Source organism: Manis javanica, chromosome 2, assembly GCF_040802235.1.
Source record: "Manis javanica isolate MJ-LG chromosome 2, MJ_LKY, whole genome shotgun sequence".
NCBI classification, from domain to species: domain Eukaryota; kingdom Metazoa; phylum Chordata; class Mammalia; order Pholidota; family Manidae; genus Manis; species Manis javanica.
The window spans coordinates 35,759,208-35,787,073 of NC_133157.1; the positions used below are offsets into that span (position 1 = coordinate 35,759,208).

Genomic DNA, 27,866 nt, shown 5'->3' on the forward strand with positions numbered 1-27,866 from the left:
TAACCTGATGTGACCTAACTGAATCTCAAAACAGGCCCCAGTAGACATGCAGAATTTAAGTAACCTTCTGCTTCCTTCTTTGTAACCAGGCAGTTCCTTGGGTTTAGCATCGCCACTATTCCCTTTCTGAGTCCCCTTTTCATCCTCTTTATAATTTCCTTATCCCAGCTCCCTCATGAGCAGCCCCTTCTCAGCAATCCCCACAATCTCATTAAAGTTCTCCCTATAATCCTTGGTCCTACTTCCCCCTGGAGTTCCCACCTTTTAGCTCCTCTTCCCTTTCCCCTCTTCTAGGCCAGTAAGATCTCTTGTCTTTCCCCTGGTCTTCTGCCTTAGGGTATTCTTAATCCTTTATCTATTCCCAAGATCTCCCCTATACTAGCCCGCATTTAACCTTTCATCTCAGCTCCACAGGTCTCCTATCTTAACACCCTCAGCATCTCCCATCTCAGCAACCCCTCCCCACGCCCCCCCCCCCCACCTGCCCCGATTAAATCTCAGTCCCAGTGTCCCCGCTGTTCAGAGCAGGCAGGGCTGCGGAGGCGGTTGCCAGCGGAAGCCGACGCTTGAGCAGACACGGTGCCTGGCGCCCACGTCACTGTCTCCCAGGCCCATCTGTGCTAGAGCGAGCGGGGGTGGGGAAGGGGTAATCCGGGGGTGAAGAGGGGGAAGGAGTTCTTGGGGACTTTGAGGACAAAGAAAGGGCCTGGGCAGAAGCCCTTACCTCTCTTCCTTTGCCCTTTCCCACAGACAGAGTTTGGATACCGATGAGGTCATGCAAACTGGACAGAGTTGGAAACTGAGGCTTGGAGGGCATCAGTACCTAGGCCACAGAGCAGAGCAGGAGAGAGGTCTAGGGGTCCTGAGGTCAGGTCTGCATATTCTCCACTGCCTGCCTTCTTTCTCTTATTCCCTGTGGGGATTTCAGATGTAAAGGGGTACGGGGTGAGGTGTGAAGACAGAAAGGAAATGGGTTAAGAGAAGAATGGAGAGGAGGTGGAGTTAGAGGGTTGAAGAGAGGGGAGAGGGAAGATGGGGTGAGGGAGATGGGGAGTGGAGGGAAGGACACTGGGGGAAGGGGGAGGGGAGGGGAGAGAGATGGGAAGAGAAGGGGAGATAGGGAGGGAAGGAGGGAAGGAGATGAGAAGGAAAGGGAAGTAGGAAACAAGGAATAGAAGGGAGGGGAGATGGGATCAGTGGCAAAAGTGAGACAGACTGGGGTCAGGAGGAATGAGGAGAGGATGGGGGTGGGGTGATGAGGGAATGGAATAGGATGACATGGAGGTGGGCAAAGGAGGATGAGGGGGCTCAGGACTGGTGCTGACTCCTTAGATCTAGGGGCTCTCCCTCCCCTCTCTCCTGACCCACAGGGGGCCCTGGGCTGTGTGTGGCTCTGCTTATTCATATTCTAGCTCTATTTTGCCTTCTCCAGCCTTGCCTGTGTGCCAACACGGAGGCAGAGAGTTTAGTCACCAGCCCTTACCTGGTCCCTGCTAATGCTGAAGTGCAGTCTTAGACTTTCGAGAGTAGAGGCTGTGCCTTTGGGTGTTGGTGATATGTTCTCCATTGCCTGCCAGATTCAATATTGCCACCCAGTGTCCCATTGCCCTGAACCTGAGGTGTGTGAGTGAGGAAGTGGGGTACACAGGGTAGCATAGGGTATAAGAATGTAGGCTCTGGAGGCAGACTGTCAACCTTGTGAGGTTACTTACCACATTTGTGCCTCATTTCTTTCTTTGTAAAATGGGGATAGACAACAGCAGTACCTCATAGGGCTGTCATGAGGGTTAATTAAGGTACCACATGTAGTGCACCTAGTTCTGAGCTTGTCATGTAGTTAATGCTAACAAAGTTAACCATTACTCTGTGTGTTTAACAGTTATCCAGGTGTGTGAGGGTATCTGTTTGACATTTGAGTCTGATTGGGAGCTATTTGAACTGTTTTATCTGTAATTCAATTTTTAAGTGAGAGTGAATCTGTGTAATGTTTCTGTGTGGTAGTGTGCCTGATTCTGTTATTTGCTGTAGGTACATAATTTTGTTTAGTGTACATGTGTGATTAAATGCGTAAGCCTGTGTCTGCCTGATAAAGAGTGGATGAAGCGTGGCTTTGTGGCTGTTGACATGCTGACACTGTCTCTGCCGGTGTAGCAGGCATGTGAGATCATGTCAGTTCCAAACACCCCCACTCTCCCTCCCTCCTTGTGGAGACGTCATAACCCTAGGTGTCCCTCATTTCCTCACCCTGAGGGAACAGGAACTGGGGGCAGAGGAGGAGGTGGGTGCCAGTGAGGAGGTGTTTAAACAGGAGCACATGTGCCTTCCCAGCCTGTATTTGGGAGCGGGGTCCCCTATCATGCACATATCCTGAAGACTTCAGAGGAAGTGTTCCACCCTCAGCCCATTCTCAGCTCCCTGTCTTGTCACTATGGCAGCAGTTGCCAGGAGCTCCCACGGTTGCTAAGATCTGGGTGTGGGAGGCTGCCAGGCTCTGTTGCCAGTAGAAACAGGGAATCCTGGGGGAAATGAAGACTACCCCCACAGCACCAGCTCTCTGCAGTGACAGGACTGGCCCTTGCACCTCTCTTGGCCCTAGATTGTGGCTATGACTTGTGATGTGGCAATACTAAGGCTGGTAGGGGGCTTTCAAGAGGGAACTGTAACTAGAATACTGGATCCACCTTCTGAGGAGAAAGGGGGCTCTAGCCTGCCCATCACCATCTTAAAGGTTGGGAGGCCCTTGAAGTTAGTGACTACTAATTCTGTTCTCCATTGCTTCTATTTCTCCCTGGAAGTATCTCTTGTTTGAGTTCTCTGGTGCTTAGTCCTTATAACCTGATGCTTCCACCTGATATAGGAATGCTATGTTGACCCCATTGCCCTGGATGCAGACTGACTCCTTCCTGAGGGCAGACTCTTGACATCTCACCTGAATATATCCTTCATGTTGACACTTGGGCCCAGACTTCAGTCCCACACTGAGTCCTAACTTTGGTCTCAGCCTGACACACTGACCTTTGTTTTAGCCCTGGCCAGGCAGTCCCCAAAACCTAAGCCATTCTCCTAGACATGGATGAGCCTAACCTTAACAGGTGTTTGAACTCATTTGCAGATTCAGTTCTGATCCTGTGCACTGACTGAACATTGACCAGCACTCTAACTCCTTGGTATTCACCTGGCATCTCCCTGCATATTCTGAATTTACACTGACGGGTACTCAGGGTTCGAAGGGGTTGTTTCTTGCCTTGGGCTGGGAGGAACGTGCTAGGAATGACCAGCAGAGGGCGCGCAACATAAGGTTCTAGAGGAAAGCTTCCCGGAGACCACCTGGGAAGGGAATGTCAGGTGTACTGAGACCTTAGATCTTTTCTCTCAGGTCAGGACCCAGAGCTGTAGGTGCAAACATTGATCTGTGAGGTTGAACTAAAGAAATTAAGGTTCCCAATCCACTGATGCTGACACTTTGAGGTCATGTGGATGGATCTCTACAATCATGGATCTCCCTCCAGCTTAGCCCAGCTCAGGGGTGGGCGTGCACCAAAGGTGCTTAACCATTACAGGCATCCCTCAAAGGGACTGGATACCTGGTAAGGCATCCTACCCCTAGCTGAACATTTCTGTCATATGCTTATGTAGCTTCACCACCTTCCCTGGTACTGAGTTATTTTGGTCCTACTTGAGCAGAAATTTGCCTCTTCTCCACCTGTGGTCTTTCTTAACCCTGTCCTTTAGGTCACATTGATCTCATTGGTCCCATCTGCCAGATATCAGCCATCTGCACCCCTCAAGTCTGTTCTTCTTCAATGGGTGAGTACCCCTTAGGCCTTTGAAGGTTCCTCCTCTACCTTCTTTGATTCCAGCCACTAACACCATGTTCCCTGGCTGGGTTTCAGTTCGTGGTACCTTGCTCTGATTAGCTTTTTCCAGGAGCGCCATGTATAAACGAGCTAGCCTGCCTGCTCCTCTGATTCTGAACTTCTTTCTATGTAGCCTCAGGTTACATCAGTTTTTTTGCTAGCCCTGTCATCCTGTTCACCCGTACCAAATGAAGACCACAGCCTCTTTTCTCCCTGAACTGCTAAACCACCTTCCTCATTTGTACCTGTTATAATTTTGAAAGGAATATTATATTTATTTTTAAAAACAAAGATACTTGAAATAAATGAAAACATTTTGGCAATACCCTCTGAGTTTTAGGGCAATCATTGGGCTTGGAAATCTCTGTACCTGATTCTTAAAGGTGAGAAAAGGAGGGGCTGAAGTGCTTGCTTGCGCAGCACATGTACTAAAACTGTAATGATAGCGAAGATTAGCATGGTCTCTGTGCTAGGATGACATGAAAATTCATGAAGTGTTTCATATTTTTGTTCCTGATGAATGTTAAAATGTAATAATGTAAAATGAATGTGTATGTGAATAAATTAGTATTTTACAAACAAAATAAAACAAAAAGAGGGACTGAAGATCCCCAGCTAGCTTGGCTGTGACTTCAGCACTGTGGACAGAGGCCATTGGCAGTACCCTCTCTCTATGCCTGGGACTGTGAGTAGGTGGCAGATGAGACACACACAGCTTGCAGATGGGGCCAGAAATCCTCGTTGCTCACTCAGTGCCTTACACTCAGTGAAGCTCCTTCCTCTTAGCAAACACATTCTGTCCTCACTCAACTATCAGCCCAGAAGGCATACAGGACAGGGACTGTTTTCCAGATTTTTACAGATAAGGAAACAGGTTTAACAAGGTAAAACTCCCAACAACAGTCTGAGGTGAAGGGAGAACACTAATTACTCCATGTTTAGCAAATTTAGCAGCCCCTGTTCCCCTTTGGGGAATAACTTTCCCTAGAGATAAAAAGGAGTGCTTTGAGTCAAAGCAAGGCAGGGTGGGTGGACATTTGTGTGGAATTGAGACTCCAGCTGGTCCCAGGAACAAGTGGCCTGGAGGGTCTGAAGGTCCATTCAGGTCTGCCAGACTGAGGGTGGGAAAACCTTACTCATCACTAGGGTCCACAGAAGATCAGCTTTGTATACCTCTTTTTTTTTGTCTCAATACTTGGCTTCACTGAGCCTGGAGACAAGGAGAAGGGACCTTAAGGATGTCATTAGGCTGTCTCTGAATCTGATGGACCTCTGTGGGAAAACTCCAGGGAGGAGAGGGATGGGAGCCCTGTGAATGAACAGGGTGAGTTGTGCAGGTAGTAAGAAATCCTGTGACATGGCTGCAGGCCTGGTTATCTGTGTATGTCTTTTGCTGGTGGTGAGAAGGGGAGGTGCTAGATCACACAGCAGCTCTTTCCTTGAGGTGTACTTTGACAGGCAGAGCAATAAAGTGGTTAAGAACATGGGCACTGAAGCCAGAGTACCTGGTTTCCTGCTTCCTAGCTGTGTGACTCTGCAACCTTGAGGAACTCTCAGCCTCTCCATTCCTTTTCTCATCTGTAATACAAATCTCATAGGGCTGTTTTGAAGATTACTTTATGCAAGGCACTTTGAACTATCCAGTGCACAGTAACTTCTAAAAAATATTAGCGATTATTTGTATTTGGGACCCCTATGGTTTAGTGGTAGAGTACCTGTCTTTGATACACAGTCTAAAGATGCTTTACAGGTTCTGTTCTTATCAGGTAAAAGGGATGAATAGGATTCCAGTCCTCCAAAAGATTCTTCAGACCTTAGTTTACCCAACCCTATCCTATCACATTAAAACAATTTGCAAAAATGGGGAGGAAACTCTTAGACCAAGGAGTGCCCAGAAGACCAGGAGAAAACACAGCCAACTGTCTTCTTTACTTTTTAGCTCAGCAGAAACTGTGAAGAGCAATGTCTATAAGTGACTCTTGGTGGGGAGGTGGGGGCAGTACATAGCAGATAGCCTTGGAGGCCTTACTCCTCATCAATTTCTTCAAACACTCCAGCTCCTCTCTTCAGGGCCCCTACTTCCCCTCTGTGTCCTCACACCTCTACCTACCACCCATCATCCATCACATGATTCTTGGGACGGTCAACACCAGGAAAACTCTAGAAAGAGAGCCACAGTGTATTGTGTTTTTCCTGGAAGCTATAGCTCCAGTCTTAGACTCAGGAATTGGCCAAAGTTAGGAAATCATGCAGAAACTCGGCAGGTGCCCCAAAGAGGAAACAGGAAGCCAAAATAGCATCACAATCTATTTATTATGATATCCACCATGCCCAGCTTATGGGAGCATCACACCTTCTGGTGTGAATGCTGAGCCATGGGGAGAAGCATGCAGCTGTAGTGGTGGGAAGACAGGGCTTGGGGATGTTCCCCTCAGCTTACTGTCAAGTTACCTTGCGCAGAAAAGCATACAGAAAGGGTGTGAGGGACCAGAGGGCTTGAATTATTGTTTGAGTGCTCTCAGAGTTCCTCTCACAAGCTTGTGTTTGGCTGGGACACAGATTGTAGGCCATCTCTTAGAGGAGGTTAAGCTTGAAGGCCTTTGTCTCACCATGAATATGAAAAGGCCTTGCTACTCTCAACATTCTCACCTGTGGTCAAGCCAGCCCATACTATCCAAACTGGAATGTATTTGGGCTTCTTAGTCACTGGCCCAGACAGGCCTGACACCCTCTCTATGGGCTGGATAATTGTGGCATGTGGCCCAGAGGGAAGTGTTTCCTTAGTGCTAGTTAGGTCTAGTGGAAATTCTGTAACCAGTTTCCTTTCAAGGTTGCCAAAAGCAGTGGCAGCAGGAAAGCCATCAGGGAAAATGCCCAGTCCCACCCGACTCCAAGGCTGTTGGGAAGAAGCCTGACACATTAATACCTCCCATTCAGGGAGATCTCTGTTGTTTGGTCTGCAGCCAGGGGCCCAGAGAGATCCTCAGCAAGTTCAAACTAAGTGGCATGGAGAAAGGAGCAATTTTATTCCACTGTAAATAGAGGGTCAAAAAGGGGTTGTAGTTACAGGTGCTGCCAGGATGTCCTGAAATCCTGGTGTCAAGGTTGTTCTGCCTTTTAGTGCTGAGTATCCATCTGCCTTTACTTTACTGGTTTGAAGGGGACATTCATACAGGTCACTAGAGCCTGTTACCAGTCTTGCCTGGAGGGTACTTTTGGCTCTGGGTGGCCATGGCTAGCCTCGGATCTTCCCAAACAGCTTCTGCTGAGCTTTCCTCTTGATTTTAGGGTTTCTTGCACCACTCTTACTGAAGCTATGAAATCTGCAATGATTGAGACTGTGGTTTGGGCTAACAGGCCCCCAAACCATCTTTAGCTCACTCCTGCAGCGAGCTGCCCTTTTCCCAGGCAGTTTTTATTTGCTTCCCTTATTGGTGATAGGAATGGGGGAACCCCCAGATTTGGCCACCCAAACAAGGCCAGGGTGACATCCCTTAGGGAGCACCAGGACCAGGAAGGCCAGTGTCTGCCCTGCAGTCCTGGTCATTTGAACCCAGGGCACAAAAAGGCAGTGCACTCATGGCTTCAGCTGTGGCTGTCCTCAAAGGAAGAAGAGCACTTGAGAGCAGGTCAGTATGTAAGTGAGGGAACTCCCTGTCCCTGGGATCCAAAGGGGCCATTGCTCAAAAGTGCAGCCTGTTATCTATTGGGGAACACTGGTCTCAGGAGAGGAAGCCATGGAGCAGACCTGGAGAGGTTATGTGTCCATAGCTACTGGCTTACCTGACCCTGTGTCCCTGCAGCTCCACTGTGTCATCCAGATGCCCCTATCTTTAAATCTGAGTGTCGGGAAGAAGACTGCTGGGTGAAAAACAGCTTAGGACAAGTGGTCTTCAGAGCATTTATGTAACCCCGCTGGGAGATGGAGTGGGTGGTGCTGGGGAAAAGTACTGGTCTCAATTTTGGGCAGCTGAGAAGAAAAGACTTAACATTTTCTCATACCCTTAATAGAGTCAGACACTAATTTTTGTACTTGGCAGAATTTCTGACAGTCACAGTGATGGAAAGGCTTGAAAAGGAAGGGGAATGGGCTTCACTGGGTTTATAAAAGTTTTAACATCTCCATACACAGTGCAGAGTTTCCATGGATTACAGCACTGCAAAGAGAGACCCCAGACAGGGTTGAGGTGGGGCTTCTGCAGCTCTGGAACGGGGGAGCAATGGAACTTCTTTGATAAAAAGCTAGGTGCCTACAGAGAAGAGGCTGGTTGCTCCTCGGTGTTTGTGGGCTTCCTAGGACTCTTGTGGACTGGAAGCTCCACCCTGTGCTGGGAGCAGCGTCGCCTGGGCCCGCTGCAGCATGCACCAACCAAGGAAGCCTGCTCTCCTAGGAAAGGGAGACAGATGATCCCAAATGGGCCTGATTCTGTTGTAGAAGAACTCTGGGGCCTACTTTGCCAGGCCCTGGGATCCAGCCAGTCTGATCTGCCCCACGGTCGTTCACCACTCACTCACAAAAAGTGAGAAGCTGCTCCAGAGAGGTAGGCATCACCCTGATCTGTACAGGATCAGGGAACAAGAAAAGGGACTTCCAGGCCCTGTGACTTATGACAAGGCAGGAGGAGAAAGCTGTTAAGCTCTCAAAGCCCAGAGCTTCTCTCTCCTGAAAATGCCTTTTCTGTGAGATCAAGCAGCCCAAGGCCATTGGCACAGAAGGTGATTTGCCAGGAGAGTAAGCAAAGGCCCCTGTGCTTAGTGTGCTTTTATCTTCTCAGTGCAAAACCCCAGGCCTGGCTATGTCACATGCAGTCCTTGTACCTAAGAGTCATGTGCTTTCTTTTTTATTTTGGCTGAGTAATGGGCCCTTCTACTGATTAGTATTGAGAAAATGGCTAAGTAGTATTTACAAAAAGCTGTGGGTTTGAAATGTTCAGGGCCATACACATGAACCCATATTCATCTTGTGTTTCATTTCAGTCTTAAATAATCCCAACCCCAAAAGCTTCTCACCCTCTTTCTAGGTCAGGCAGTGTCTACAGGAGATGACCATACAGTGCTCTTACCAAGCCCCTGGTTGCAGCTTACTCCCTTTCCTCTGAGCATCTCAACACTGAGCTGTATGCTACTACTTCTGTTAAGCACCCAACTTAGTACGAGGGCCTTGAGCAATGGGGATATGTTATCTTCTGCATGACTGAGCCAACTCCCTCTCAAATAACTCTTGGTAGTCAGATCTAGCTAAACCTAAGTCATTAGGCTGGAAACAAACCTGGACCCCAGGGCCAGAGCTGACTCACAACATGCACTGACATGAGATCTTGATGAGAATTTGGGAAGGACAGCTAGGGCTTAGAAGCCAGGCTTGGTGGCCTTGTGGCTGCCTCTGCTTGCCCTCAAAGTCATCCCATGCCAGGTCCAGGCCCTAGCCTGGTGGGGAAGAACATGTTGTGATTAGCAGGGAGAAGCAGCAACTCAGGCCACATGGGGAGAAGGGAAACCACCTCCTGTGAGGATTTGCTGGGACTTTCTCTGCTCAAGACAGCTGAGATGCAAATCCTCTTCTTAGCTCCAGCCTCTTGTCCTCATCGTCAGAGTGGCTGAAAGGAGTCCCTGCTTAGGGCTTCTCTGGAGTGGTTCTTTCTTGGGCTGTGGAAGAGGCTGGCTCTTGTTCTCCATGCAATGGCACTCTTTTCTAGTCTATAGTTTAGTTGAGCTGGAAGGATAGAAAAGCATGAGCCTCCTCCTCTCCTCTTCTATCCAGATCTTGCCTTCACTGGAACTCAGACTTTGGTCTCTGTGGTAGCTGACTTATCTGAACCATCTAACGCAGAGGTCTGGGACTCTTGCCAACATACTTGTTCCATTCAGGCCCCTTGGGCTCTGGGCCATGAATGCCCATCTGGAAAACAGGGGCCAGGATGGCTCACCTTGGTTTTTGACTCTTCTGCTAAAGACTCTTGGACTTAAACAATCTGGCTAAGAGGTTCCTAGAGTTCTGGGTCTCTGGGAGGGGCTGCCCCCCCTTTCCTAATGTAGGACTCCACAGACTAGTTGCCATCTCTGACACCAGGAATCAGAATTTGCGCGCACGCGTGCACACATGTCCATGCATATATGTGTGTAGTCAGGTCTAGTCTGTGATGTGAGGGCAGGGGGTCATCCAGGAATGGATGCTGCCACAAATCCCACAAATTGTTTTCCTGTAGCAATGTATTTACTGCCTCTGTTGGGGGTGGGGGGAATAGTAGTTTCAGTGCCATAAAGTTTAGTGACAAATCAAGATGCTGGCAGTGCTCCATCTCCCTAAGTCTCAGTACTAGATGTTGGTGGGGGAAGGGTAAAAGGAACAGAGGGAGAGAATGCCACTGTCCCCAAATTGAGCTTCTCTGCTCCATGCTATCCTGGGGGTTTCAGGTGAATGGCTGAGCTGTTGGGGCGAGCAGCCAAGATGTAGACGACATTCTCCCGCAGGAAGGTAGGCCAGTTCACAAGTCTGGAGTGGAAGCAAAGAACAGGTTTGTGAGGCTGGTTGCATAGTACGGAGGCTTCTAAGACCTGATTCCAGAGGCAGTACGGCTCAAACTGGGCAAAACTCAGGAAAACCCTGGCTTGCACCTGATCTGGTGATGGCTGGCTATGCTTCAAGTTGGACAGACCAGCTGGCTAGCCCTATAGATCTAGGGTCAAATATGCACTCTTGGAGCCTGATTTCTTGTGGGGGGAGGCACTTGGTGTTTTGGGTGAAGGGGGTAATGCCTTCTCTTGTGTGTTAGGGAGTTAGGAGTGCAGACAGCCAGACAAGGAGGTCCCACTCACCTGGACCCCTGCTCTGTGGGTAGCAGGGCCTTGTCTTGACTCTTGCTGCTGCTGCTGGCTGGGCTGCTATCTGCTATCGGACCCACCTGGCTGATGCTGTTGGGTACAAGGACATATAGTTCAGAGTGGGACAGTGAAAGGCCTGGCCCCTCCAAACTCTGGTGAACTCATGGCTCTGGATGTGCATGTCTAGGCTTTTTTGACAGGGCAACACTTTGGAGTAGAGACTGCTCTGTCCTTGGTCAATAGGAGTTACTGTCCTGCATCTAATGCATGGGAGGATCCTTTATTAGCTGTTGGCAGGAGAACCAGGGAGGTATCTTTCATACCAAGGGCCATTTGACATGGAAAAAGGAGGAGGTACAGGAGAAGGGGAAGGGATTGGCAAGAAACAGACCTGACACTGCAGGAAGGAGCTTCTGCGAGGCGTTTGCAGAACCAAGAGTGCTGGGCTTGGCGGCTCTCTGCCTCACTGATAGTGTTCCCGCTGCCACGTGTCAGGAAGGTGGCTCGGGCTCGCTCCCTCTCCTTGACTGTCAGAAGCCTTAACAGAGAGTTCTGGGAATAAGAGATAAGGTAAGATCTTAGAGATGAAAATATTTTGTAAAAGTTTAAGCCAAAGAATATCCTATCCTACCTCCACTACCACCCCTGCAACCTCCCTTTGAAGTTGCCCAGAGCCTTTCTGGTAGCATCAACGTTTGCACTTGAGCCCAGTGCAGGTCATTCTTCTTTGGGCAGTTTCTCCAGCTTAGGCACTGGATGGAAACTGAGCCCTTTTCTGGTACTGGTCCCTGCTCAGACTGTACCCAGTGCTCCCCCAACCTGCCTGGCATGCTTCTCAGGTTTCTGTTACTCAGTATCCCATAGACATTCACCCCAGCTGGCCCTCACCTGGGGACGCAATTGCTGCAGAAGCAGGAGGGACTCATGGGACAAGAAGTCAGGCCACTCTATATGTCCTCGATGTTCAGGGTCCAGGGCTGCAAACTGGCGAGCTGCCTGTTCCTCTTGTTCCTTGCTTAGAGCCCTGTCTCTGTCCCCTTGCTTTGCTGCTTGGTGGCGGTAGCGCAGGAAATCCTCCAGCGTCAGGGAGCAATCTGTGGGGAGGGCCCCATTGCTAGCCCTGCTGACCTTTTCCTTAGCCTCTGGACACCTTCACTCACCTCTAGGGTACCCTCCAGAGCCCCCATATCCACAGCTCTTACTGAGTCCTTATCTCCTGTAGCCAGGATAACTAAGGTTTGTGGCTGGGGGTGGGTGCCCCTGCTGGCCAACAGCTTGGGAACAAGGGCCTATTTATCCCTTACACCCCACCCCAACAATTCCATAAACTCCTTTCATTGTTCATCCTGGAAAGTATGGAGGAGAAATCTGCCCAGCCCCCTCCATCTGACAGCACTGTCCAGCCTTACCAGGGATGATTTTACACTGCTGGAAGGTCTCTGTGAGGCTGTACATTTCCTCCTCAGTTAGCAGCAAGTTGAGGTTGTCCTGAAAAAGGAAGAGCTGTCAGTGGCCATGAAGGCCAATAAGAAAGAAAGGTCAAGGATTCAAGAAGGATGGAATAGTTTTTCAACTTGAAGGCAATTCTGAAATCATCTAATCCCAGTGTCTCATTCAAAATCAGACTGAAGCCCCAGAAAGGACAAAGGATTTGCTCAGAGCTGCCCAACTCTGGGGCAGAATCTTTCCCAGAACCTGGGTATCCTGACTCCAGCCCTGAGTTCCTTTTACTAAAATAGTGGTTTTAAAATTATTCTCTGAGATCCCTAGGGATTCCTTGGAAGTGCCTTAGGAAACTGCTGCAAGAGGGAAGGGTAGCTACTAAGTGGACAGGGTTTGAATCCCTAGCTCCATCAACCAGAGTTACTCCATCTTTATCCATTTTGTGTATTTGGCCTCTGTACTAGAATGCTCAAAGAATAGTTTAGTTTTTTAAAGAAGTTTAATTCTAACTCTGCTCCTACTGGGTTTATCACTGTAAATAACTCCAGAACGGTTTGGAAAGAGATGCCATTATGACAAAGTTCCTAAAGGCAAATGAATTTTAATTCCAAAGAGCACTGATATGTTATTTTGTTGTCATTAATTTACAGTCTTGCAGTCTTTATCAAATATTTTTTTCTAGTAGGTTATTTTTTTCCCTAAAATACCAGCAAGAACAAGAGCAGACATTTCATGAGTATTCATTCATGGATTTCATAAAGAGCTCAAACTCTTCTTTCAATAAACTTATTGAGCACCTAGTATATGCTGGGCACAGTGGTATGTAACATCGAGATGTTTGATGTGGCTGGAGTATAGGGTATGTGTGTGTGTGTTAGGGGAGGAAGAGAGGAGATGGGCCAATGCCCTTTACTGAGCCCTTCAAATTGGGCCTTTATTCGGAGGGTAAAGCAGAGTCATTGCAGGGTTTGTAAGTGTGGAGTTTCATGCTCAGCTCTTTGTGTGTGGAAAATGGATTAGAAGGGCAAAGCCTGGAGGCAGGCATGGAGAACAATTAGGTGGCTATTGCAGCACTGCAGGTAAGAAAAGATGAGTGGCTAAAGTAAAACATAAGAATGGAGAAAGGGGAAGAGATTTGAGAGATATTAGAGGTAGAATCAACAGGACCTATTGACTTACTGGATGTGAGGGATGAAGGAGAGAAATGAATTGGGATGGTAACTGGGTGGGGGGTGGTATGACTATACACAGAGATAAGGAATGGTAGGAGAATAAGTGTTGAGAGAAAGATGAGTTCATTTGGGGGCATGCTGAATGTGAAATACCTGTGAGACACTGAGATGGATGTAAGTCCAGGAGACAGAGGAAATTTAGGTCTGGATACACAGATTTAGGACTCAGTGTTTAGATGGTGGCTGTAGGTACTGTAGTAGATGAAGTTACCAAAAAAAGTATACAATGAGAAAGAAAGAGTGTTGACAACAGAACCTGGAGAAACACCGTCATTAGGGCTGGGAGAAAAAATTAAAGAAGGGCACTTAGAATGGTCAGAGAAGAAGGTAAGAAGAGAATCAGTAGAGGGTACTGGAAACCAAGAAAAGAGCGTTGCACAGTGTAGGGTGTTAACAGTAGTTATACAAGTATGATGGGATTTTATTGATTTTTCTATTTTCTCTAGTTTCCATTTTGTGTAATAATTCTTATAAAAAACACTCAGACACTAAAAAAAGAAGGGGCAATAAGGAAATGCTAAATACATCAGAGAGGTCAATACAATACAGAGGCCTGAGAAAAAGCCACCAAATTTGACAATTAGGTCCCTGGTGAAGAGCCAGTTCAGCAGAATGATGAATGCAGAAGCCAAATTACAGGGGATGAGGAACCACAAGACGATGAAGTCCTCTCAAGAAGCCTGGCTGTGAAGGGAAGAGACGAAGGGGAGAGGCTTGGAAGAAGCCTTTGTAAAAAGCCTGATGGGGAGTGGTGGTAATGAGGGTAGGACTGTGACAGAAAGCCAGGAGGTGATCTTTGTATTCCTGGGGGTAAGGGAGGACACATCTTCAACCCAGTGCCACATCAGCAGATCACTACAAAGCAGAGTTGCTGTGAGTGAAAAAGCTGCCATCTCGAGGGGTGGTGACCAGAGAACACTGTCTGTAGAGCAGGGTCATCTGTGGCATACTCCAGCTGGAGAAAAGGTATTTAACTGTCTGGAAATAACTGTTCTATACTTGATTTTATGGACAAGTCACAGAGAAAGCATTATTTGTTAGCAAGTGGCGTAGCTTTGCTTTCTTCTAGGCAGTAGGAAGAAAAAGGGGATCAGCAGATGCTCCTAACTCTGAAATCAGTGAATAAAGAAGATCTCTGCAGGACAACAGATCAATAAAGCAAGATTTGAACTCTACTCAGATGTGCTAAGAAATGGGTATGAATCTAGCTTTTTGTTTTAAAAGTTGGAAGGCATTTATATATAATTTGAAAAGTTCCAAATCAACAGACCTTTGTTACTTAATTTACATAATGTCACTTCAGAGATGAACAACAAATGCTCCTAAGAGCTCGTGGGCCAAGAAGTTTTCCTGTGATAAAATCTATTACTGTTTGAAGCAAGCTGGTTAGGATTTCAGGATGGTTTTTCAGATGAGCACAATGAATGACAACTATAGACTGTTAAGAGAAAGCACTGCTCCAGTCAGTTACTTTTGAGTCAATAGGCCTCATCCTATCCATTTAGTTTTCTAGCTCAGTGGTTCCCAACTAGGGATGATTGTGCTTCCCCAGGACACACTTGGAAATATCTGGAGACATTTTTGGCTGTCACAACTTGGTGTGGGTATTGCTGACCTCTAATGGGATAGAGGCCAGGGATGCCACTAAACATCTTACAGTACACACAGCTCCCATAAATAAGTTTCGTGCCCAAACGTCAAAAATACCGAGGGAGAGAAAGCCTGTCTAAGCTCTACTTGTATCTACTACTGGAAAACTCTTGAGGTCACTGCCTAGAGACAAGTGTTCTAAGACGGGGCCTCCAGGAAAAGAGCCAAGTTCCCTGTGGTGCAGCAGCCCGTTGTTCCTGCAGTTAGGCTCACACAGTAGTGGCAGCTCCAGCCTGTCTCTGTGTGCGCCATCTCAGTCACCTCCGCTGCACTGTCTCCGTGGAGGTAGCCCATTCGGCGCAGGCAGCCATCGTGGAAAACCCTTGTGCAGACCCTGCATGGAAAGAGGCTTTCGGCAGTCCAGACCTCACAGACATCACACATCTCATCGTTGACAACCTGGGGAAGGATGGCAGGAATGAACACGGATGTGTAAGCACAGGTAGCAAGATCCCATGGCCACCAAGCACAAAGCTGCCCGCATGGAGCTGAGTGTCCCTAGAGCAGCCCAGAGGAACCACTCCAACTGAAGCCAGTGTTACGGCCGCAGAGCTTTTTCTCTGGGAGACAAGAACCAGCAGGCTCTTCCAGCTGCTCAAGCCTCTGTGACCATATTTCTGAACAGGGACTTCTACTAGCATTTTTGGAAAGAATCTGTTGTGAGATTATTGCAGGCACTGTAGGATACTTAGCATCCCTGCTATACTGGGCACAAATATCAGTAGCAGCTCCCAGTTTTTGTCTTCTCCAACTCCCCTCAACAGCAACACCCTCCACAAATTCCCAAATGCTTCCTAAGACCTCCTGTGATATCACTTCTTATTTCCTACTGCCTCAAGTCATTCACTAAGACTAAGCCAGGATGTAACTAACATTTTTAATCTTATGGAAGAAATTCGAAGATTGTTCTGGACTCAGCTCCATCTTTCTGGTTTTGAGTCTCACTTCAACCATATACCTATATCCTCAGGTCTAAGATGGGATGATTCTGCCCTGAATAGACACTCACAGGCTCTCTGGGCTCCAAGCAGATATCTGGAGGTTTGTCATCATCCAGCTTCCGGGTGGGGCGGATGAAGGCAGGGGGTGTGAAACGATTGGTCCTGTCAAACTCCTCAGGTTCTACTCCACGCCCATCTCGGAGCCTCTCCCAGGCTGCACGGTTGACACTGCTTTCTTCTTGGAGCACTGGGATACTTGCCTCTGCTTCTTTCTCCTCCTGCACCTCTTGAACGGAGCCCTCTACAGTGCCACGGGGGGACCCTGGAAGCTCACCTGTACGTCGGATGGAAGGCCTATCCCGCAGCCCATCCTTGAAGGCAGACACTGCCAGGCTCACCTTCTGCACCTGCTCCACTGTCTGCCGCTTGGACATCAACACCCCCATGGCTCTGTGGGCAAAGAGCAGGGGGTGCCCGTACTTAGCCAATGGCTGACCATGTGGGGCCAGTCAGTTTCAACCAGTGCTATTAATTTCTCCCTCTTCTGGAAATCAGTAGCAAGGTAGGGTAGAGAGAGCACTTTTTAAGGAGTCAGAAGACCCTGGTTCTATTTCTGACTAGTCCTGTGACTTTGGTTGTCTCATTTATAAAATGAGGGTTATCTACCCAGTGTAGTTCACAGGCTGTAGTGAGGATAACTTTAGAAAATGGGCTTAACACTGCTTAGTAGACTAGAAAGCACTCTACAAATGTGAAATGGTATCTCTGCCTTTCTTGCTGTTCCAAAGCCAGTTAGGTCCAGGGGTCCCAGGCTGTGCTACTTTGAGATAGTTGGAGACTTCAGAGCCCAAGTCCCTCCTCTGCTCCACAAGATGACCCAAGGCTTAATGCAAGACTAGAGCTACACATTTCAGACTTCTGATTGAAGGGAGCTCCTCCAACAAGTGCTGGGCACAATCCATTGAGGGATAATCCACATCAAATGCCTACTTTTTGAGTCAGAGTGAATGAACTCCTATTTTTAAAGGACTCCTAAATTAGACAGTCAGGAAACTCTACCACCATATCCATGTGGGCAAGGTTACAAACACTCTATTGTGCCCTCCAATCAGTAGCTTTTTATGGGTCTGTTTGTCTTTCACAGACAATTATCTCATTATAAGCTCTAAGGTGCTTCTCATACAAGGCTTTATTAATGCCACTCTCACCTTTTCTGCTTTGATTTTCTGAACTGTTCAAGAAAGGTCCATATCCTGTTAAGGTTAAAAAGTAACATTATCCCTGTTCTTCCTCTGGAGTACCAGGGTACCACTCTGGAAAGTGAGGGCATGACATTGCACATTGGGAAGCTGAACTGCTATTTCCTAGCCTGAAGGGTCTTAGTGGAATTCAGCTGGGGAATGTGTATTCTAGGCAAAGTGGAGCAGAGAGCCCATTTCAGCCTTGCTCTCAATCTATTATAATCAAGATTTACTGAACAGCTATGTGTAAGGTATCAACTACTCATCATAAGAAACAGAAGACAGGAGAACAGTCTCAAGATACTTAATATCAGAACTCAAAGAAGAGTAAGACAGAGTGGTAGAAATACCTAAAGGAGAGTGAGATCACACTCTGGGAGTCCAAGTGGACCATGAAGGGTGAGTGGGAACTTATCCTCAGTTTGTTTGGGGAAAAGGTGACAGAGAGCAGGAGAGGAGGTTAGGGACAATTAGAAGGTTACTATAGTAGTCCAGGCAAGAGGTAACGGTTTACTGAAATGATGGCAGCAGGAATGATACTGAGTTTATTAGATACCATGGATACAGAATTAGTTAATTTTAAGAATAGATAACTGACTAGACTAAGGGTAAAGAGACAAGGCAGTTTTATTTTTATTTCCCAGCTTTGTTGAGATATAATTCTTAAAAATTGAGGTACATACAATAAAACGCACAGATCTTAGTGTATAGCTCAATGAATCTTAACATATGGATACACTCATGTAACCATCATCTCAATCAAGATATCAAACATCCTAATTTTTCCCCCTTTATTTTATCCAAACTTCCATCGCCCTCCACTATGGCAACCACCAGCCTATTCTCTGTGTTTATGTGTCTACCTCTCTTTGTTCTTTTATTTTGTTTTTTAGATTCCACATGTAAGTGAAACATGTTACATTGTGTCTTTTTCTGTCTGATTTATTTCACTTAGCATAATACCCTCTAAGTCCATCCATGTTGTTGCAAATGGCAGAATTTTTCTTTTTATGGGTGAGTAATATTGCATTGTGTGTGAGTACCATGTCATTATCTACTGATGGACACCTTAGTTGCTTCCATATTTTGGCTACTGTAAATAATGCTGCAGTAAACATGGGAGTACACATATCTTTTGAATTAGTTATTTTGTTTTCTTTGGGTGAATTCCAAGAAGCATGGTATTTTTCATTTTTTTGAAAATATTCCATACTGCTTTCATAGTGACTGCACCAATTTACATTACCATCAACAGTGCATGAGGGTTCCCTTTTCTCCACGTCCTTGCCAACATTTATTGTTTCTTCTCTTTTGATATTAGCCATATTGAGATATAACTGGCATATAACATTCTATAAATTTAAGGTGCACAATGTGATTATTTGATACATGTATATATTGCAAAATGCTTACCACAGTAAGGTTAGTTACTACATTCTTTACCTCACATAATCACCATTTTGTTGTTGTTATGGTGAGAACATTAGAGCTCTACTCTTATTTCAAGTATATAATATAGTATTGTTAACCATGGTCACTATGCTGTAACTTAGACCCCTGGAAGTTATTCATCTTATAAATGAACATTTGTAGCTGTTGACCAACATCTCTCCATTTCTCTCACTGCTGACAGCCACCATTCTACTCTGTTTCTGTGAGTTTGATGTTTTTTAGATTCCATGTATAAGTGAATTATACAGTATTTCATTCAGTCTTTCTCTGACATATTGGGAGGGCAGTTTTTTTTAACTTTTTTTTTTAAAGGTATCATTGATATATACACTCTTATGAAGGTTTCACATGAGGAACATTGTGGTTACTACATTCACCCATATTATCGAGTCTCCCGACACATCCTATTGCAGTCACTGTCCATCAGCATAGTAAGATGCTATAGAGTCACTACTTGTCTTCTCTGTGCTATACTGGAAAGGGCTGTTTTAAGTTGACTAACTAGAAGTATGGTCATGCCGTTTACAGACATTGGGAAATAAAAAAGGGACAGTGAAATGGGTTTTTTACATTTGAATTAAACATGTCTTCCGAGCCATTCAGGTGTTAGGTTATCCCCTGCTCAAAACTTTTCAATGGCTTTCTACAGGTTTCCAAATAAAGTCCTCCAAATTGGTCTCTATCATGTTCTGTGAGGCCTTGCTCAGTCTGGCATCCCTTCTTTACTCTGTTCTAAACACACTGGCCTAGTTTCAGTCTTTGTGTGCCATGCTCCCTATATTTTTGGGACCTGTGAACATTCCTTCTCCCTAGTAGTGCCTATTCATCTGCCAGAACTTACCTCAAGTTTCATTTCCTCATGGAAGTCACTGCTGACTCCCCAGTCCAGGTCTGAGTGCTCACAGCACCATGCTTTTCTGCTCCAGAGCATTTATTTTTGTCATTACATATTCAATAGGATGATTATCTAATCAATGTCAGTTTCCTCTATTAGATTGTTTATACCATGCACAGTACCTATCTTCACTGCCCAGCAATGTGTTTGGATGAGAACAATGCTTAATAAACATTTCCCAACTAATTAATTGTGGAGAAGTCTTTTTGATTTTTTTAAGAAGTATGGAACGCTTCATGAGCAGGGGCCATGCTAATATTCTCTGTATCGTTCCAATTTTAGTGTATGTGCTGCCGGAGCGAGTACTCATTTTTTTATAAAGCCTTCATACACATAATATCTGATAACAGCCACATCTTTTTTTTCCCAGAAACAACTATTGTATGTACAAATTCCCACTCTGCTTGCCCTGACACCTATTGTTACCAACAGAAGAAACACATCCCATATTTTTGAATTTATAAACTAATAAGAAGGAAAAGATCCCTCCCCATTATTAGAGTGGGCAACTAATAATAAATTGTGATTAAGAAATCCTTTTTCTCCCTGATTGCAAAAAATATTGGACAAGGGGAAATGGTTAAATTATGGTACAATGGAAGATTGAACAATCTGAAGTGCAATGAAGTAGAAATATATTGATGTGGAAAGATATTCAATAGATATGAACATATTAATGAAAACAGCAAGTTACAAAAATATTCATGTTATAATCTAATTTTTCTAAGAAAGCATATAAAACTCAAAATAGAAATACCATTTGACCCAGGAATTCCACTTCTAGGAATTTACCCTAAGAATGCAGCAGCCCACTTTGAAAAAGACATATGCACACCTATGTTTATCGCAGCACTATTTACAATAGCCAAGAAATGAGAGCAACCTAAGTGTCCATCAGTAGATGAATGGATAAAGAAGATGTGGTACATACACACAACGGAATATTATTCAGCCATAAGAAGAAAACAAATCCTACCATTTGCAACAACACGGATGGAGCTAGAGGGTATTATGCTCAGTGAAATAAGCCAGGTGGAAAAAGACAAGTAGCAAATGATTTCATTCATCTGTGGAGTACAAGAACAAAGAAAAAAACTAAAGGAGCAAAACAGCAGCAGACTCATAGAACCCAAGAATGGACTAACAGTTACCAAAGAGAAAGGAACTGGGGAGGATGTGTGGGAAGGGAGGGATAAGGGGGGGAAAAAAAGAAAGGGGGCATTATGATTAGCATGTATAATGTGGGGGGGGCATGGGGAGGGCTGTACAACACAGAGAAGACAAGTAGTGATTCTACAGCATCTTACTACGCTGATAGACAGTGACTGTAATGGGGTATGTCGGGGGGGACTTGGTGATGGGGGGAGTCTAGTAAACATAATGTTCCTCATGTAATTGTAGATTAATGATACCAAAAAAAAGGCTATATGTATGTAGAAAATGGGAAGGTGTTGTTAATCTTAAAAATAAAACTATCAGTTATTTTACCAGCAAAAAAAAATAATGCCTACATATATTTTTTATTTCTTTATTAACATGGATTTTCTGATTTTCCTACACTGCACACTAATTATATCATTAAAAAATTCTAGGGTTGGCAACCTGGTGCCTTGTTTCAGTTCTCGACCTGCTGTGACCCAGGACATGCATTTTATTGCTTTGGGCTTCAGTTCTCTATCTGTTAATGAGTGTGTTTGGAGTATATAGTCTTGAGCTTTTATAACATTCATGTCCTTTTTCATATTCTTTTAAAAGCCTACGTGACCTAATGAGAGAGTCCAATCTGGTGAGATGCACTGGAGGGGTAGACAGGAGAGTGGGTGAATGTTAGAGCTTTTGCTGAGGCTGTGGATTATGAGGACCAGCTTTGCTCTCTGAGTAGGTGGGAAAGCAAGTCCCCAACTTACAGTAAGAGGAACAGACACACCACACCAAGAAGGAGAATGCAAAACTGACACAAAACCCTTCATAAGGAACTTCCTCATGATCAATCACTATTTCCAAGGCCACAGTGTTTTCCTCAGAAAACTTTCATGCTATATTTTTCAAATTTTTGGACTATTGGCACATAGCAAGAAATATAGTTTATGATGTGACCCTGTACACACCAAGTTATAAACATGTGTTCATAGATAACTGAATTCAAAGTTGTGAAACAATTCTGCTTTTACTGCATGTGATGTTCCTTGATATTTTCTATCCTCTCTATACTGTTTCATTAAAATAGTCCTAATAGTTATGCTCTAAAATGATTTGATAACTTCCTAATGGTTGGACCTGCCATATGAAAAACATAGCCTTAGAATAATTTTACATTTTTTATTACAAAACTACACTTCTATCTTTTGATTTAAAGGTTACCTCTAAAAGACAAGGAACAACATTGTGGGGTATATGGTAAGTTTTCCCCTTTACTGGTGTGATACAAGAACAGGATTCTCAAGATTGTCTTAAGAGTTCATGTGTTTGGAAGATCTGGCAAAAATGGACAGCTACTAATATACCTTTGAATGAAGAAAGCTCTACTCTCTACAAGAGGTTCATCCTCTTTGACCTGTAGGTATATGTAAAAGAATACTGATTGGAGCATTGTTTTTACAGTGATAAAAAGGTGGAAATAATTGTAACAGAATTAGTGAATAACTTGTGATACATTCATGCTATAAAAATAAAGACAGAATGTGGATGAAGTGAAGGTTCCTATGGCCAGGATCCTCACCTGAACCTAAACTACTTGATGATGTAACTGGCCTGCTGCTAGGCTACTGCTTCCACACCCATGGGCAATAAGCTATTATTGACTGAGTCACTATATAAAGAGCTCTGCCCAGTGCTCTGGGTAGAGGCAGAAACTAAGGAAGATTACAAGCCTGCAGACTGTTGGACACAGACGTAATTCTAGTGCTCCACCTATTCCTGGGAGAACAAGCTGGGTAATAAACCCTTTCACCCCAAGAACATTCCATTGTCATTTCTTGGTCTCACTGAATCATAGTGAACTTTCCCGGGGCTGAAATCCATTGGCAAGACAATTGGCCCAGGTACATGGGTTAGAAGGAAAGCCTGCCTCTGATGTAGCCCAATGGTTACATCAGCATTTGTTACACACAAGGCAGAAGACAATGTGGGCTGTAGCCCATCAGTGGAGCTTGCCTTTGACCTTTGGAGAAGTCAGCAGAGCCTGGCAGGAGTGCATTATATGCTCTAAAAGGGACTTACACCAAGTTCCACAGCAACATGGGACAATAGCTAAGGGACCGATACCCCTCTTCAGCTGGCAAATAGACTATATTGGGCCTCTGCCTGTGTCAAAAGGGTACCAATATGCCATGACTTGTGTGGACATAACTTCTGGACTTCTGGTTGCTTTTCTTACACATTGTGTAGATCAACAGATGACCAAAAGAGGCCTGGAGTGTCTCTTTGCAGCCTATGGCCGACCACAGGTAATTGAGAGTTATCAAGGCATCCACTTTACTGGACATGCACTACAAGAATGGGTGCAACAGTTGGGAATCAAATGGAAGTTTCATGTGCCATACAGTTCTACCTCAGCAGGCATGATAGAGAGGTACAATGGTTTGTTAAAATATGGACTGAAGTCAGATACCAATAGTATGTGGAGATGGTCAGTCTGCTTATGGACAGTGCTATGGCATTTGAATGAGAAACCCCAAAAGGGAGCCCTGAGCCCCATAGACATGCTAACACATATTGCTGCCTCCCTTATACACCTGCACTAAACCCATTGAGACTCCATTGAGTGGACATGGCCTTGGATCTTTCAGCACATGGACCAACGATGGATGGCTCTCCTGGCATCTTGGGGACAAGGCCTGGAAGCTGGCCTCCTGTGTATTCCTGGAGTAACAGGAGAGGGTCCCCCTAAAATCACAGTATATCCTGAATGGCCAGCAGGTAGGAGCACCTTACCAGAGAGTTTTGTTTTATCATTATAATCAGTGCATGCACCTCCAGTAGCCCCCTCAGTAACCCCCATAGGGAGAGGAGTAAAGGTATGGTATACTAGACCTGGACAGGACCTCTTTCCTGCTACAGTCCTATCAAAGGACCACTCTCTTAAATGCATCCTACCTGATGGACAAGATTTGCCTGTGTTGGTGTCATTAAAACATGTGTCTTATCTCCCCTAAGGTCTTTGTGGATTGGGCATACACCCTAGCAAAAAAAACTCTGCTACTTGCTGGGGTGCAGAGAGCTCCCTATCTGTACCACTAAGTGTGAGTCATGAACTCATTTGAGTAGAACTGGTTTTGAATATAGCTGAAATAACCTCCTGAGGCTTGAGGATTATTATAATTTTTGTTACCTGTATCAAAATCTTAATTATTGTTATTATCTCTATGTTTTTGTTATCCTCTGTTGCTGTTGTGGAATCTGGTTACAATGCTCCAGCTTTCTTGCATAGGGACCATTGTGGAAGATTGAGAGCATGTAGATTGTGAGGCAAGAGTCCTGGAGGGGTGGAGTGTGGATAAAGTGAAGGCTCCTATGCCCAGGATCCTCACCTAAACCTAAACTACTTGATAATGCAACTGGCATGCTGCTAGGCTACTGCTTCCACACCCGTAGGCAATGAGTTATTATTGACTGAGTCACTATATAAAGAGCTCTGACCAGGGTTCTGGGCAGACGTAGAGATGAAGGAGGATTACAAACCTGCAGACTGTTGGATATCAATGTAATTCTAGTGCTCCACCTATTGCTGGGAGAACAAGCTGGGTAATAAACCCTTTCACCCCAAGAATGTTCCATTGTCATTCCTTGGTCTCCCTGAAACCATAGTGAACTTGCCTGGGGCTGAAACTCATTGGCAAGGCAGCATGGGTTAAAAAAAGATTGAGAAACACTTATTTGGAGACCTGGAATAACCATACAAAATCCACTTTTTCAAGAATGATTCATAGGAGGAGAATTAGTGGTATGCATTTGGTTGTAACTGGCTTTTTCAGATAATGCAATAAGAGTTCTGAAGAAAGGCCAGCTCATTAGGAGGGTTACTCTCTGTAAGTGAACTGACTCATTAATACTGTATCAACAAACCACAGTCATCTCCCAACACATTGTAGTTCTGCTACAAACCATTATTCTCTGTAAGGATCATAAGAATCACCATTAGCCTAGCTCAATTGTTAATGATGTCACTGCAGTCATTTTTGGAGTTTAAAGGAATTTCAATAAAAACTGAAGGTGGTATCCATTAGCAAAACAAACAAACAAACAAATAAAAAGCCACTTTCCAGTCCTGGCAATGGGATCTTGGAGTACTGTTATTCCTTTTACCTAAGATGGTTCAATTTTCGAGGCCACTTTATACCCACAAGGGCATAATCTGTAGAGCAGAACCACTAAAAAGAAATCATTAAAATCTAAACAAGACCCCAAGTCATTTTGAATCCACATGCCTTTGAGTTTGAGAGTGAACTGTGAAGACACAACAGAATTAGGCTTCAAGAGTGAGACTAAAACCCTTAGTGCTTAGTGGAGAGGATAGAATCTGTATACAAAAGACATCTTGATTAAAAGTAAATATGCTGGGGCGGAGCCAAGATGGTGGCGTGAGTAGAGCAGCGGAAATCTCCTCCCAAAACCATACATATTTTTCAAAATACAACAAATACAACTATTCCTAAAAGAGAGACCAGAAGAAACAGGACAACAGCCAGACTACATCTACACCTGTGAGAACCCAGCGCCTCGCAAAGGGAGTAAGATACAAGCCGCGGCCCAGCAGGACCTGAGTGTCCCTCACCCCAGCTCCAAGGAGAGGACTTGGAACAGGGAGGGAGAGGGAACCCAGGACTGCTAAATACCCAGCCCTAGCCATCTGCACTGGAGCACAGACACACAGTGCATGGGGTGCCAGATACTAGGGAAAAGGACAGTAAAACCTGCGAGTGGGTCCCTGCAGCCAGCGTCCCTGGGACAAAAAAAGAGAGTGCTTTTTGAAAGTCTTAAAGGGGCAGGGACCCCACAGCTGGATGGAAGTGACCCAGGACACTTAGCCCAGAAGCTGGGAATCCCAGGGAACTCTGGGCGCCCTAACCCCCTGGGCTGCAATGCAGCTCGGAGGCCCCTCGGGGCGATAAACAGCCTCCCGCCTGTTTCCCCTCCTATGCGACCCCACCATATTGGAGCAGCAGCCAGAGGCTGGCCATGCCCACAGCAACCGTGGAGCTCCACAGTGGCCGGGCAAGAATCAGAGACCTCCTCTGCGTGCAGCTGCCCAGCACAAGCTGCTAGGGGTCGCTGTTCTCTCAGGAGAGGAAAGCCACAAACCAGCAAGAAGGGACGTTCTCCTACCGACACACGCACCAGCTCCCCACAACTACCTCTATCGCCATGAAAAGGCAGAATTTGATACAGACCAGACTAACCCAGACATCCTCCCCTGAGAAGGAATCTAGAGAGATAGACCTAACCAATCTCCCTGAAAAAGAAGTAAAAATAAAGATCATAACCATGCTGATGGACCTTCAGAGAAATATGCAAGAGCTAAGGGATGAAGTCCAGAGGGAGATTACAGAAATGAAACAATCTCTGGAAGGACGTAAGAGCAGACTGGATGAGGTGCAAGGGGCCGTTAATCGAATAGAAATCAGAGAACAGGAACATATAGAAGCTGATGCAGGGAGAGATAAAAGGATCTCCAGGAATGAAAGAATATTAAGAGAAGTGTGTGACCAATCCAAAAGGAAAAATATCCACATTATAAGGGTGCCAGAAGAAGAGACAGAAAAAGGGATAGAAAGTGTATTTGAAGAAATAACTGCTGAAAACTTCCCCAAACTGAGGGAGGAAAAAATCGATCAGACCACGGAAGAACACAAAACTCCAAACAGAAGGGAACCAAGAAGGACAACACCAAGACACATAATAATTAAAATGGCAAAGATCAAGGACAAGGACAGAGTTTTAAAGGCAGCTAGAGAGAGGAAAAAGGTCACCTACAAAGGAAAACCCATCAGGCTATCATCAGACTTCTCAACAGAAACCTTACAGGCGAGAAGAGAATGGCATGATATATTTAATGCAATGAAACAGAAGGGTCTTGAACCAACAATACAGTATCCAGTATGATTATCATTTAAATATGAAGGAGGGATTCAACAATTCCCAGACAAGCAAAAGCTGAGGAAACTTGCCTCCCACAAACCACCTCTATAGCGTATTTTAGAGGGACTGCTCTAGATGGGAGCACTCCTAAGACTAAATAGATGTCACCAGAGAAAATAAAATCACAGCAAAGAAAGCAATCCAACCAAATACTAACTAAAGGCAAAAAAATAAAATCAACTACCCACAAAAGCAGTTAAAGGAAACACAAAAGAGCACGGAATAAACAAACAACATACAAAGAATGGAGGAGGAGGAATAAGAAGAGAGAGAAATAAAGAATCACCAGACAGTGTTTATAATAGCTTAATAAGCGAGTTAAGTTAGACAGCAAGATACTAAAGAAGATAACCTTGAACCTTTGGTAACCATGAATCTAAAGCCTGCAATGGCAATAAGTACATATCTTTCAATAATCACCCTAAATGTAAATGGACTGAATGTACCAATCAAAAGACACAGAGTAATAGAATGGATGAAAAAGCAAGACCCATCTATATGCTGCTTACAAGAAACTCACCTCAAACCCAAAGACATGCACAGACTAAAAGTCAAGGGATGGAAAAAGATATTTCATGCAAACAACAGGGAGAAAAAAGCAGGTGTTGCAGTACTAGTATCAAACAAAATAGACTTCAAAACAAAGAAAGTAACAAGAGATGAAGAAGGACATTACATAATGATAAAGGGCTCAGTCCAACAAGAGGATATAACCATTATAAATATATATGCACCCAACACAGGAGCACCAACATATGTGAACCAAATACTAACAGAACTAAAGGAGGAAATATAATGCAATGCATTCATTTTAGGAGACTTCAACACACCACTCACTCCAAAAGATAGATCCACCGGACAGAAAATAAGTAAGGACACAGAGGCACTGAACAACACACTAGAACAGATGGACCTAAAAGACAACTAAAGAACTCTACATCCAAAAGCAACAGGATACACATTCTTCTCAAGTGCAGATGGAACATTCTCCAGAATAGACCACATACTAGGGCACAAAAAGAGCCTCAGTAAATTCCAAAAGATTGAAATTCTACCAACCAACTTTTCAGACCACAAAGGTATAAAACTAGAAATAAATTGTACAAAGAAAGCAAAAAGGCTCACAAACACATGAAGACTTAACAACATGTTCCTAAATAATCAATGGATCAATGAACAAATTAAAAAATAGAGAT

At 45.0% G+C, this 27,866-nt stretch overlaps 2 protein-coding genes and 2 non-coding genes across 9 annotated transcripts in view; 2 read left to right on the plus strand and 2 right to left on the minus strand.

Annotated features, from left to right (window-relative positions):
* The window catches only part of SPATA31F3 (SPATA31 subfamily F member 3), a 167,675-nt gene that overhangs the window by 44,826 nt on the left and 94,983 nt on the right, over positions 1-27,866 (plus strand). Inside the window, exons 4-5 of the mRNA XM_073228019.1 lie at positions 3,733-3,807; positions 21,890-21,930. The gene's annotated coding sequence lies outside the window, so the exon portion shown is untranslated. The remainder of the gene's footprint in view (positions 1-3,732; positions 3,808-21,889; positions 21,931-27,866) is intronic.
* LOC118970834 (U6 spliceosomal RNA) lies at positions 4,262-4,366 on the plus strand. Its single transcript, XR_005058984.1, has one exon. It is a non-coding gene; the product is annotated as a U6 spliceosomal RNA (small nuclear RNA).
* The window catches only part of PHF24 (PHD finger protein 24), a 32,547-nt gene continuing 10,832 nt past the window's right edge, over positions 6,152-27,866 (minus strand). For 2 of the 6 annotated variants that reach the window (XM_073227977.1, XM_037009867.2), the window contains exons 2-9: positions 17,154-17,198; positions 16,014-16,395; positions 15,218-15,403; positions 12,089-12,167; positions 11,568-11,773; positions 11,071-11,231; positions 10,674-10,769; positions 6,152-10,350 (exon numbers count right to left, since the gene is read on the minus strand). In XM_073227977.1, the coding sequence (XP_073084078.1) occupies positions 10,254-10,350; positions 10,674-10,769; positions 11,071-11,231; positions 11,568-11,773; positions 12,089-12,167; positions 15,218-15,403; positions 16,014-16,391 (1,203 nt within the window). In that variant the 5' untranslated portion in view covers positions 16,392-16,395; positions 17,154-17,198 and the 3' untranslated portion in view covers positions 6,152-10,253. Of the gene's footprint in view, positions 10,351-10,673; positions 10,770-11,070; positions 11,232-11,567; positions 11,774-12,088; positions 12,168-15,217; positions 15,404-16,013; positions 16,396-17,153; positions 17,199-27,866 lie in introns of those variants that run through there. The other 4 variants (XM_073227969.1, XM_017671981.3, XM_037009868.2 and 1 more) reach the window with 3 other exon arrangements.
* Positions 19,732-19,839, minus strand: LOC118970836 (U6 spliceosomal RNA). Its single transcript, XR_005058986.1, has one exon. It is a non-coding gene; the product is annotated as a U6 spliceosomal RNA (small nuclear RNA).